The sequence below is a fragment of the Oncorhynchus mykiss genome, chromosome 8 (assembly GCF_057628025.1).
Source record: "Oncorhynchus mykiss isolate SJ-2025 chromosome 8, ASM5762802v1, whole genome shotgun sequence".
Classification (NCBI taxonomy): Eukaryota; Metazoa; Chordata; class Actinopteri; order Salmoniformes; family Salmonidae; genus Oncorhynchus; species Oncorhynchus mykiss.
The window spans coordinates 55,995,714-56,008,490 of record NC_143029.1 but is presented as its reverse complement, the minus strand read 5'-3'; the positions used below and the strand labels follow the sequence as shown (position 1 = coordinate 56,008,490).

At 43.7% G+C, this 12,777-nt stretch overlaps 1 protein-coding gene across 12 annotated transcripts in view; it reads right to left on the bottom strand.

The window, feature by feature from the left end:
- LOC110530132 (3',5'-cyclic-AMP phosphodiesterase 4C) overlaps positions 1–12,777 on the bottom strand; it is a 63,237-nt gene that overhangs the window by 4,982 nt on the left and 45,478 nt on the right. For 4 of the 12 annotated variants that reach the window (XM_090182016.1, XM_090182015.1, XM_090182023.1 and 1 more), the window contains 10 exons: positions 12,675–12,716; positions 11,960–11,996; positions 9,779–9,852; positions 9,566–9,611; positions 9,141–9,263; positions 1,437–1,530; positions 978–1,153; positions 709–807; positions 360–524; positions 115–214 (listed from right to left, as the gene is read on the bottom strand). In XM_090182016.1, coding sequence (XP_090038142.1) covers positions 115–214; positions 360–524; positions 709–807; positions 978–1,153; positions 1,437–1,530; positions 9,141–9,263; positions 9,566–9,611; positions 9,779–9,852; positions 11,960–11,996; positions 12,675–12,716 — 956 coding nt within the window. Of the gene's footprint in view, positions 1–114; positions 215–359; positions 525–708; positions 808–977; positions 1,154–1,436; positions 1,531–9,140; positions 9,264–9,564; positions 9,612–9,778; positions 9,913–11,959; positions 11,997–12,674; positions 12,717–12,777 lie in introns of those variants that run through there. The other 8 variants (XM_021612968.3, XM_090182024.1, XM_090182020.1 and 5 more) reach the window with 4 other exon arrangements.

Genomic DNA, 12,777 nt, shown 5'->3' with positions numbered 1-12,777 from the left:
TCTCAAACTGGTGGCGTGCGGGCCAGATGTGGCCCGTGAATTGATTTTAATGTGGACACACAAAGGATTCCAAGATTTGAAACATCTACATCCTAGTGCCCCATGTGAACTCACTGGTGTTAATGAGGAACTGATTGGACACCCCCGGATGGTCCACATCATGTATAGCACTGGCAAACAAAGCAGCCAAGATCTCCAAGTCAGTGAACACAGCCTGCAGAGATGGGAGAAACACAGGGATGTTAATGCAGGTAAATACCGTATGTGTGTGGGACTCATACATAGACGTAACAACAATACGGTATTAAAAATACAGTACTGTCAGTTTCTAGCTAAAAAGTTGTATTGTATTGACTTACCTCCAGGGCGGGGGTGGAGAGAAGGACATGGGTGGACTGGACCACGTCTGCAGCATGGATGTTGTTGTGGTAGGCCACGTCGTGGTGGTAGTGGTCCTCCAGGGTCATCATGAAGGTGATGAAGGTGTCTGCAGGGATCTTGAAGGACTTCCGCAGCTCTCGCTCCTATAGAGGAAACATAGAAGGGGGGAAAAAAACGAAATTGTCATCATTAGAGAGAGACTACTTAATGAGAGATCATTCTGTGTAGAGACATGTCATTTGAATCACATGAAACACACTTTCTATCCTTCAAGAAAACAGTGAGTTTCCCAAACAGTATCTTTGTGGATGCAGATGGATGACATACCTGGAAAATGGAATACATCGCCACCGTCAGTGGACGATTCGCAGAATATTCAGATATTTTGAAAATATCCACACCCCATTGGTTTATCTCTTCCAACTCCTGCCAGATGGAAAAACATTTCAGTTAGAAAGAACAACAGATCCTTTACCCCCAAAATGTGCTGGGGGCTACTAGATCCTGTCATAAGTGACAACTTGTGACAGAACAGAACCCTAAAAGGGAGGTATGTTCTAGTTAAATCGTCAGGAAATAAGGGTTGTGTAGACTACCTTGGCAAGGAGGCTCTCCTGACTGGAAGGGACCCCGAAGCGGGGAATGCTGGAGGGGGCCACACTGGGGATCAGTATAGCCTTCTTTACCCCCACGATCTGGGACATGGGGCGCTTCTTCTTGTCCGTCTTCTCCTTGGTGGGCGGAGACATGATCTCCATGTCGTGTTGCTTTTCTGTGGTACGGACAGACACGGCGCGTTCTTACACATTGACACCATGACAACCATAGGTTCAGAATGGTTGTCTATTGAAACTAGGGCTGGTGCCACTTTACATTGAGTTGAAGTGCCACAGATATCATGTGGTTACATGGAATTATATTGTAATGGTGTAATGACATGTCACTATACAATACATATACATTAGTAACTATTAGGTCCACATAACAGGTCTCTACTAGCACAGTCAGTGAAGGCTTGTGGTGGGGGGGAGAGAGAGAGAGAGAGAGAGAGGTACCTAGGAAGGTGCTGGAGATGAACTCTGACACCTGGTTCCCTGATCTGCTGGTCTCTGATAGCTGAGTAAGCTCCCTGTTCAGCATCCTCTTGAACTGGGGAGACAAACCACAACACACCGTATCACTCTGACTGTACCAATATACTTTCTACTGTAGACAGTGGACATACACATGGTAGGCACATGTACAGTACACAATGAGACATTTAGTAGTATGCAGTAAATGGTGTGTCACTTGCCGTCCAACCACAGCTGAAATAATACACTCTTAGAAAAAAAGGTGCTGTCTAGAACCTAAAATTGGTTCTCCGGCTTTCCCCATAGGAGAACCCTTTGAAGATCCCTTTTTGGTTCCATAAGAACTCCTTCCACAGAGGGCTCTACATGGAACCCAAAAGGGTTCTACCTGGAACCAAAAAGGATTATCCTATGGGGACACCTGAAGAACCCTTTTGGAACACTGTAGTGCAGTAATACCACTTCACATACAGCGGTAACCTTTTCTGAGTATGTCCTTCTGCAAGACTATGTAGCTGGCATTAACTTTTCTACTGAAGTGGATGAGAATAACACCATTGTCTTTCTGAGATGCAGGGTTCTCTTCTCTATAAATATACACTATCTATACAAAAGTATGTGGACACCCCTTCAAATTAGTGGATTCGGGCTATTTCAGCCACACCCGTTGCTGAAAGGTGAATAAAATCGAGCACACAGCCATGCAATCTCCATAGACAAACATAGGCAGTAGCATGGCCTTACTGAAGAGCTCAGTGACTTTCAACATGGCACCGTCATTGGATGCCACCTTTCCAACAAGTCAACTTGTCAAATTTCTGCCCTGCTAGAGCAAGTGTTGTTATTGTGACGTGGAAACTTCTAGGAGCAACAACGGCTCAGCTGCGAATGGTAGGCCACACAAGTTCACAGGACAGGACTGCCGAGTGCTGAAGCGCGTAGCGTGTAAACATTGTCTGTCCTCGGTTGCAACACTCATCACCAAGTTCCAAACTGCCTCTGGAAGCAACGTCAGCAGACAATGACATTCTAGATGATTCTGTGCTTCCAACTTTGTGGCAACAGTTTGGGGAAGGCACTTTCCTGTTTCAGCATGACAATGCCCCCGTGCACAAAACGAGGTCCATACAGAAATGGTTTGTCGAGATCGGTGTGGAAAAACTTGACTGGCCTGCACAAAGCCCTGTCCTCAACCCCATCAAATGGGATTAATAGGATCGCCAACTGCGAGCCAGGACTAATCTCCTAACATTATTGCCCGACCTCACTAATACTCTTGTGGCTGAATGGAAGCAAGTCCCCGCAGCAATGTTCCAACATCTAGTGGAAAGCCTTCCCAGAAGAGTGGAGGCTGTTGTACCAGCAATGGGGGACCAACTCCATATTAATGCCCATGATTTTGGAATGAGATGTTCGACGGGCACGTGTCCATATACTTTTTGTACCTCAAAGTTTGTTCAAGAACGTTCTGGGGAAATGTACAAACCGTTCCGCAACGTAGCAAACGTTGAAGGGAACTGAATGCACCTCAGTATGTAGGCGATCTAGTTTGAGGCGTTTCTTTCACCCCTGCTACGTTAGGTGGGCCCTAGGTTGCTCAGCAAGCGTAAACAGTCTTGATCAGTACTCTGGACTGCCAGTCATCATCTAGCTCTAGTATGAGCCCGCCCCTCGGTGACAGTCAATCAAGTGACGCCTTAGTTTCATGTAGTGTACCTTCATTGTTCCCTGTGCTTCACTCATAGTGGCTAGAGTACAGGCTGGCTAGAATATCACCATTAGGAGGAGCTTACAGAGGCGGCTGAGTAGAGAACTCTCCCTTCATAGGTGCAGAAGATGATCAAGCAACGTATTATGTAATCATCATACACAAGGATAATAGAGATCCCCCTCTCTGAAACAGTGGCAGTCTGCTCGGAAGACGCACACCCACAGATATATATATATATACACAGTGGGCTGTAAAAGTATTGGGAGAGTGACACATTTTTTGTCCTTTAGACTCTGTACTCCAGCACTTTGGATTTGAAATGATACAATGACGATCATTTGAGAGTATTTTCATCTATATCGGTTGAAGCGCTTAGAAATTAGAGCCCCCCCCCCCCCCCCCATTGTGTCAGTTTGGAGTCACTTTTATTGTAAATAAGATTAGAATATGTTTCTAAATAATTATACATTCATGTGGATGCTACCATGATGAGTGAGAAAGTTAGACTCACAAATATCAAAACCCCAAGATATGCTAACTTCTCACCATTTATAATAACATGGGAGGTTAGCATTTTTGAGGGGGTGTGATATTTGTGATTCTGTAACTTTCTCACTCGTCATTATTCACGATTCTTTCAGGGCTATCCGTAATCATGGTAGCATCCACATTTAATGTAGAAGTGTTCAAATACATATTCAATTCTTATTTACAATTAAAGTCAATCCAAAATGACACAATACATTATTTACCATTCATTTCTATTGGGCAAAGTTGTACTACTTTAACAGTCCTAGAAAGGAATTTGTCCCAATACTTTAGGTCCCCTAAAATGGAGGGACTATGTACAAAAAAAGTGCTGTAATTTCTAAACAGTTCACCCGATATAGACAAAAATACCCTTAAATGAATGTTGACAGTCTGCACTTTAACCTCAGTCATTGTATCATTTCCAATCCAAAGTGCTGGAGTACGGAGCCAAAACAACACAACATGTGTCGCTGTCCCAATACTATTGTCTCTCACTTTATATGGGTCATTCTACAGAAGTGGTACAAATTGGGGGTTGGAAGAACATTTAAAAAATCCAATTTGTATAGTAGTTTTCCCAAACTTTCAGCACACATCTTCCAACACATGTCAGGGAGACATATAGAGTATAATTGAGGGCTTTGTACTGTATTCATTTAACAATATATTTGCTATTGCCTTGGATTAAATTAGAACATACCATGATGTAAAGAAATGTTTGGAGATTTAACAGTTTCTCTTTTCTTTTTAAATAGCGTTTTTGAGATGGGACTGCAATTTGCACCACTTCTGTAGAATCAACCATATGTGAGACACGCACACTTCTTACACACACACACACACACACACAAAGATAAAGGGACACATCTGCATGCACATACCTGAATGGACGTTATGGACTCACTCTACGCTCACGCACTCCTGGATGCACACACACACTCATACACATGCCCACACACACACACACACACACACACACACACACACACACACACACACACACACACACACACACACACACACACACACACACACACACACACACACACACACACACACACACACACACACACACACACACACACACACACACACACACACACACACACACACACACACACATGCTGCAAAGACAGTATCACTTCCCAACTGACTGCAAAGAACTCTGCAAACAAGGACACCTGTACTACACATTCATTCACCGAGAAACACGTGTATCTCATCCCAGCCCAGCCCATCTTACCTCAATGTACATCCTCGACACAAAAAACAAGTAATTGACTTCGGGCATTTCAGCACCAAATAAATCATGGAGTAGAAAGAAATGAATTAAAGACCAGATTCCTTCCTCTAGCTACTGTACTGTGTTTACGGTCCCTGGTACTGTACAAGCAGAACACACTCCGTGCTCCTGTCCTGCTTGCCTGAACTCCTCAATTCCACTGCAAGCAGACAGTCCACAAGAAAGCCTTTTTCCCACACGCTACAGGAATGGGCGAAGATAAAGAGTTTGCTCGCAAAAGGCAGCGCGAAAGCCAGGCTGAGGATGCGGGGTGCTGGGGAGCATGGCCGAGAAACGACTCCTGCCTCTCTCCCTCAGCAGCACTATTCTGCCTGCTCTGTGTGTAAACTCCCAACTCCAACCCTCCCCAACCCCCTTCCATATTGCCCAAAGGAAGGAGCCGATCGGTGGCCTGCTGCATCAGAGGCTGGGACAGGGGGACAGAGCTCATTGGCCCATGGTAGAGGAGACAGGTGGGGGCTGGTTGGGTTGGAGGCGGGGGGTTGAGGCTGCACCATATGCACCAAGTTTGAAGATGATGTGAGGGAGCCCGATGCCATGAATGGCTGAGGTATTTATTTCACATATATATGAACGCATGGATGCGTTGCTAGTACTGACATGATGACGCTATGAGGAAAGAGAAAATCCTCATAGGAAAATGGGAGAATGGGATGATTTGGCATGATATGCAACACGCTGTAGTATCATTATCATATTATACATGTAAAAATCCCAGATATTTGCAGAAAGCAGAGTAGAAAATACATTATTTTAGAAGAAGATAGAAGATATTTTCAGAAATCCATTGCACATTACACACTGAACTAAACTAAAGGAATGTTGTCCCACTCCTCTTCAGTGGCTGTGCGAAGTTGCTGGATATTGGCATGAACTGGAACACGCTGTTGTACACGTCGACCCAGAGCATCTCAAACATGCTCAATGGGTGAAATGTCTGGTGTGTATGAAGGCCATGAAAGAACTGGGACATTTTCAGCGTCCAGGAATTGTGTACAGATCCTTGCGACATGGGGTCGTACATTATCATGCTGAAACATGAGGTGATGGTGGTGGGATGAATGGCACAACAATGGGCCTCAGGATCTCGTCACGGTATCTCTGTGCATTCAAATTGCCATTGATAAAATGCAATTGTGTTGGTTGTCTGTAGTTTATGCCTGCCCATATCATAACCCCACCGCCACCATGGGGCACTCTGTTCACAAGGTTGACATCAGCAAACCGCTCGCCCACACAAGTCCATACACGCTGTCTGCCATCTGCCTGTTACAGTTGAAACTAGGATTCATCCGTGAAGAGCCCACTTCTCCAGCGTGCCAGTGGCCATCGAAGGTGAACATTTACCCACTGAAGTTGGTGACAACGCCGAACTGCAGTCAGGTCAAGACCCTGTTGAGGACGACGAGCACGCAGATGAGCTTCCCTGAGATGATTTCTGACAGTCCTTTGGTTGTGCAAACCCACAGTTACATCAGCTGTCCGGCTGGCTTGTCTCAGACCATCTCGCAGGTGAAGAAGCCAGATGTGGAGGTCCTGGTCTTGGCTGATGTGGTTACACGTGGTCTGCAATTGTGAGGCCAGTTGGACGCACTGCCAAAATCTCTAAAACGACGTTTGAGGCAGCTTATCGTAGAGATGACATTTTCTGGCAACAGACATTCCTGCAGTCAGCATGCCAATTGCATGCTTCCTCAAAACTTGAGGCATCTGTGGCATTGTGTTGTGTGACAAAACTGCACATTTTAGAGTTGCCTTTTATGTCCCCCAGCACAAGGTGCACCTGTGTAATGATCATGCTGTTTAATCAGCTTCTTGAAATGCCACACCTGTCAAGTGGATGGGATTATCTTGGCAAAGGAGAAATGCTAACTAACAGGGATGTAAACAAATTTGTGCACAAAATTTGAGAGAAATAAGCTTTTTTTTATTGAACATTTCTGGGATCTTTTATTTCAGCTTATTTATTCAGTATATTTCTTGATACAATACAATGTGGTGAAGATGGTTAATATACAAACTTGGTCAAATAGACCATACAAAGATGTATGGCAAAGGGTGAAATATTCATGAAGACAAACATACTTTTCTTTCATAGGAAAAATAAAGTGATGCAGAAACATCACTGAGCCCTCTCCTGCGAGTTGTTGCAAGGTGCTAGCATGGATGATACCTCCCACTGGCTCTACCTTTTCATTGACTAATCTGCAGCACATGAAACACACCAACACGTGTGTGTGTGTGTTTGTGTGTGTGTGTGTGTGTGTGTGTGTGTGTGTGTGTGTGTGTGTGTGTGTGTGTGTGTGTGTGTGTGACTGGCGTGAGTGTGGTGTGTGCATCCAGACAGAGCCTGTGTGTGTTGGGTGGGTGTGTGTGTACCCAGACAGAGCCTGTGTGTGTTGGGTGGATGTGTGTGTACCCAGACAGAGCCTGTGTGTGTTGGGTGGATGTGTGTGTACCCAGACAGAGCCTGTGTGTGTTGGGTGGATGTGTGTGTACCCAACGCACATGGCTCTTGCGTAGGCAGGCTAATCATGGAACCACACAAGCTATTTTTTTGCTGGACATCATCATTTCTTAAAGTTTGTAGGCTACCAACAGATAGCCTATCGAATATCATTATAGAATATGCATAAAATGCCGACGCCCACACATATTGTCTCAATAAATTGTTTTGTTTTTAATACCCTCAAACACCAAGTTAGGCATGCCTAATTGCAAAATAGGCCATCATCACTGTGGATGATAATTCTTCACGTTTGCAGTGAAACATGCAAATGGCATCTGCATTGCCAATCATTTGATCTCAATCAGTTTCATGGGAATATTCATTTAGAGCTTCATGAATTACCGTTTCATGAGCGAATTAGCGCAGATGGTGTTAAACTATAAGCCTTTCTGTATTTTGATTCAATCAAAGCACGGTCTGCTCTAGTGAGTTTTGGCCGCATGCAGTTTCTTTTTGTTGACTATTCAGCTAACCATCCTAAAATGTAATAGGAAATGAGGTGGTGTTTTTGGTATTACAGTAAAGTTATTTATACTAGTATTTTAACCAAGTGGAATTGTCATTTATTTAAATATACTTAAATCATACTTCATGAATATATTTAAGTACATCGACGTATGTCCGTGATAAATATAATTTTGTATATTTAAAATTATAAAATGGTTAGCTATAGCTATCTTATTGACTCGACAATCAGTTGTTTATTTATAAATGATTTATTAATTCATTGTTAGCTGAAGTTCTTGTTGCCTATTTAAACATGATTTATTAAGTGATTATTTATTGAAGTTCATGTCTCTCGTCATCATCATTGAACCGCTGCTAGCTAGCTACAGTACATGCTAATGATTTGTTTAACATAGCAATGTGGATATATTGCTCACGTTGACAGTGTGAAATAATATCATTTTTTCTCTGTTTTAATGGGGGGGGGGGGGCTGGGGGGGTTACGTGTTTTGGCTAAATAAGAAGGAAACTAGATTAAATCGAAGTCTGAAAGAGAGTCTTTATAGATATTGTGCAGCTACAGATACAAATGTGATACAAATTCTCTGTAGATTCATTTGGCTAGGTCACGATGCATACAGCATACAGCACTCTACATCGCAGTCATTCATGACAACTCTTCATAAAGCCAAGATGATTCTAAATCACTGGTGGGCCTTGAGCTGGTAGGATATTGCATCTTGTTTAAGTCCATCATAGCGAATTAACTCAAACTGAACCAAATCTTGATGTAAGACATTAGTAGCTTCAACCTTACCATTGAAGTCAAGGGTACAGGTGACTCATTAAAGCACCCAGGGTTATCTGTGTGTGTGTGTGTGTGTGTGTGTGTGTGTGTGTGTGTGTGTGCGTGCGTGCGTGGTTTCACTATCCAGAAGTCCTCACAAGGATGGTAAAACAAAGAAAAATTTGGTGGGGACATTCCTCCGGTCCCCAAAAGGAAAAATACTATTTTAGACTTAGGGGTTAGGTTTGCTGTTAGGGTTCCATTATGGTTAGAATTAGAGTTAGGGGTTAAGGTTAGGGTTAGGTTAAGGGTTTGATTTAGGGTAAATAGTATTTTGAATGGGAATCACTTATTTGGTCCCCATAAAGACAGTAAAACAAATGTGTGTGTGACTGTACCTTGTTGGAGGCCATCTCGCTGACAGAGTGGCGTGTCTTCAGAGTCTCCAGCTGCTCCAGACACCAGTCCAGCTCGTCCAGAGTCTCCACGGCCAGCTGCTGGAACGGCTCCTCTGTCACACCCACACAAGGACAACACACAAGGAGATGAGCCCATCGATTCAAAGTGCTTTCGACGTTCAACGTTCACTCAAGAACCAATGATTCAATCCAGAATGTTGTCCAATGACGCAAGTCCCCTTTGCGGTTTCTATGGATGGTTATATCATCAGTTCTGTTTAATCAGTCAAACAAAGATGGATAACCTAGGAGGCAACCTTGTTAAGATCTCGCTCAACTTTTGTAAAGCAAAAAAAAACAACTTTAAACTGCTGAATGAATAGTCAAACAAACTCAACCAATCACATACTTCAGAAACACTCACCTGCCAAGGTTGTCTTGCACATGGATGGTGGGTTACTGCCAGTTCTCCTATGGACACAGACATCCCAGTTTGAGTCAAGTTTATAAATATATATATATATATATATATATATATAATGCATATCTATATCTACTTTGTATCTCCTGTTCACTTCATTGTTAAAGGATTTGGGGGACATGCGAGTTTGGGTATGAGAGGTGTAGATTGAACGTACTTGCTGGGTTGACGATCTTGCTGGTGGGTCAAAACGGCGAAGTTGCTTCTTACCGTCCTCAAACTGGCAAGTACCTACAAGAACGGTAAAGATAAATAGGGTACGTCATCTCTACATTGTGATAGTTGAGGTCCGTCATGTATGAATAAAAACACATACAAATTGTTATTTCAACACTAGATTAGTGGGATTCATATTTACCCTGTGAGTGTTTGTATCCTATCAAATTTGCCGTTGAATGTAAGGTACCTCAATTGTTTGTGTAAAATATTTTTGTCAGAACACCAAAAGCTACACTACAAAAAAAGTACCAAAAGTATGTGGACACCTGCTCGTCGAACATGTCATTCCAAAATCATGGGCATTAATATGGAGTTGATCCCCCCTCTGCTGCTAAAACAGCCTCCACTCTTCTGGGAAGGCTTTCCACTAGATGTTGGAACGTTTCCATGCGGGGACTTGCTTCCATTCAGCCACAAGAGCATTAGTGAGGTCGGGTAGTGATGTTGGGCGATTAAGCCTGGCTCACAGTCGGCGTTCCAATTCATCCCAAAGGTGTTCCGTGGGGTTGAGGGCAGGGCTCTGTGCAAGCCAGTCAAGTTCTTCCACATTAATCTCGACAAACCATTTTTGTATGGACCACGCTTTTGTGCACAGGGAAATTGTCATACTGAAACAGGAAAAGGCCTTCCCCAAACTGTTGCCACAAAGTTGGAAGCACAGAATCGTCTAGAAAGTCTTGTATTTGTACTGTAGCATTAAGATTTCCCTTCAGTGGAACTAATGGGCCTAATCCCAAACCATGAAAAACAGCCCCAGACCATTATTCCTCCTCCAACCAACTTTACAGTTGACACTATGCATTGGGGCAGGTAGCGTTCTCCTGGAATCCACCAAAACCCAGATGGTGAAGCATGTTTCCACTGTCCAGAGTCCAATGGCAGCGAGCTTTACACCACTCCAGCCAACGCTTGGCGATCTTAGGCTTTTGTGTGGCTGCTCAGCCATGGAAACCCATTACATGAAGCTCCCGACGAACAGTTCTTGTGCTGACGTTGCTTCCTGAAGCAGAAAGGAACTTGGTAGTGAGTGTTGCAACCGAGGACAGACGATTTTTACACGCTACGCGCTTCAGCACTCGGTGGTCCCGTTCTGTGAGCTTGTGTGGCCTACCACTTCGCGGCAGAGCCGTTGTTACACCTAGACGTTTCCTCTTCACAATAACAGCACTTACTGTTGACTGGGAGCAGCTCTAGCAGGGCAAAAGAATTGACGAACTGACTTGTTGGAAAGGTGGCATCCTATGCCAAGTGGAAAGTCACTTAGCTCTTCAGTAAGTTCATTCTACTGTCAATGTTTGTCTATGGAGATTGCATGGCGGTGTGCTCAATTGTATACATCTGTCAGCAACGGATGTGGCTGAAATAGTCGAAACCTCTAATTTGAAGGGGTGTCCACATACTGTTGTATGTATAGTGTACCTTATAAACCCCACCCCCCACCCCATACGTCATACATGTCAATGTCTGGGCGCCCATCGAAATCTTGAGTCAGCACATTAAAAGAGACGGTATCTGGTTTCCTGCGGGTGTCTTACCAGTCAGCAGCCATATCGAGGGAACACCGTATTAGATTCCTAGCTTGTTCAGTAAAGTGAGTCCAGCTGTGACGCACTTCCCCCGTCATAGGCCCGGCTGACGGGATGCGCCAGCCACATGCCAAAGGCTGTTCCGGTGGTCCTCTCTACTAGTGTCACCGGTGCCTAGTGACAGCTGTGACTTCACTGGGGCAATGGCAACAACCTATTTATAGGTATTCTTTTTTTTTAAGTCTTAGTTACTCAGGGTTAGTCGGTGTTCAGTCAGATTTATGAGTTATTTCCTTGTTGTGTTGGTGTGCTTAAAGAAGGTGAATCTACATTACAGCTAAATCTCATTCCATATATCTATTCTTTAAGTCTTTTGTATGTTTATTGGCTAGAGAGAGATAGAGGTAAAAGGTAGAAGAGAGACTGCTGAAAGAGCAACGGGCAGGATTCAAACCTTTGCTCGCACCAATACACTGGTCATGTGCTCCAGTGGCAGCAGCCTAGACCCCTAGACCCCCCCCCCCCAGGTAATTTGCTGAATCATTTGTTTGGCTGAAAAACACAGGAAAGGGCACAATATTTCCAAAACTAACCTGTGCAAATGGTGTCACAATCATGTCTTCTCCATGTCTACAATGGAGAGAAAAAACGGAACAAAATGAGGTTACGTCTAGACATTGGTTTAGGCTCTGGTCTTGATGTTTTCAAAGTACAGTAATGGAATCAGTGAAAAAGTTAAACAAATTGCAACCACTTAGTGCGCATAAAATATTTAGGTTAATTAATCCAACATACCTACTGTGGTACTAATGACTACTGTGGTACTAATGACTACTGTGGTACTAATGACTACTGTGGTACTAATGACTACTGTGGTACTAATGAATACTGTGCACATTACACATTTGCAATAATCCTAATCCTTAATCAGGACAGTTGATCAGTGTCTGAAATAAAACTTCAACAAGCTGACATTAAAGCAAAGAAAAAAAAGAAGGGTAGACCAGGCCAGGTGAAATGCAGGTCAAACAAGGGATGCCATGCACTGTACATGTTATGAACCGTGAGGTAGGGAGACATTAAAGTGCAACTTGTAAAGTTATAGGGTTGGGGAGTTATGCTAGGGCATTTTCTTGAAGCTTCACATGCAAAACAAAAATGTCTTTCTCGGGGGTCACCTAGGGGAGGGCTTTAAGTTTTAGTCACTGGTGCCATGGGGAGGGGACAATGGCTCTGAAACCTGTAATGGAGAATGCAGGACAGGCCTTTGAGGGAACCTAAGTCAGTGTTTTGTCAAGTTCTTCTCACCGAGACAACCAGTTGACTTCCCAGTGCTTCAAGCTTTCTTCCCTTTAAAAACAGAGGCAAGAGTTGGTGACCTGCAACCGATTCATCACAAGCTAAGGTGTTC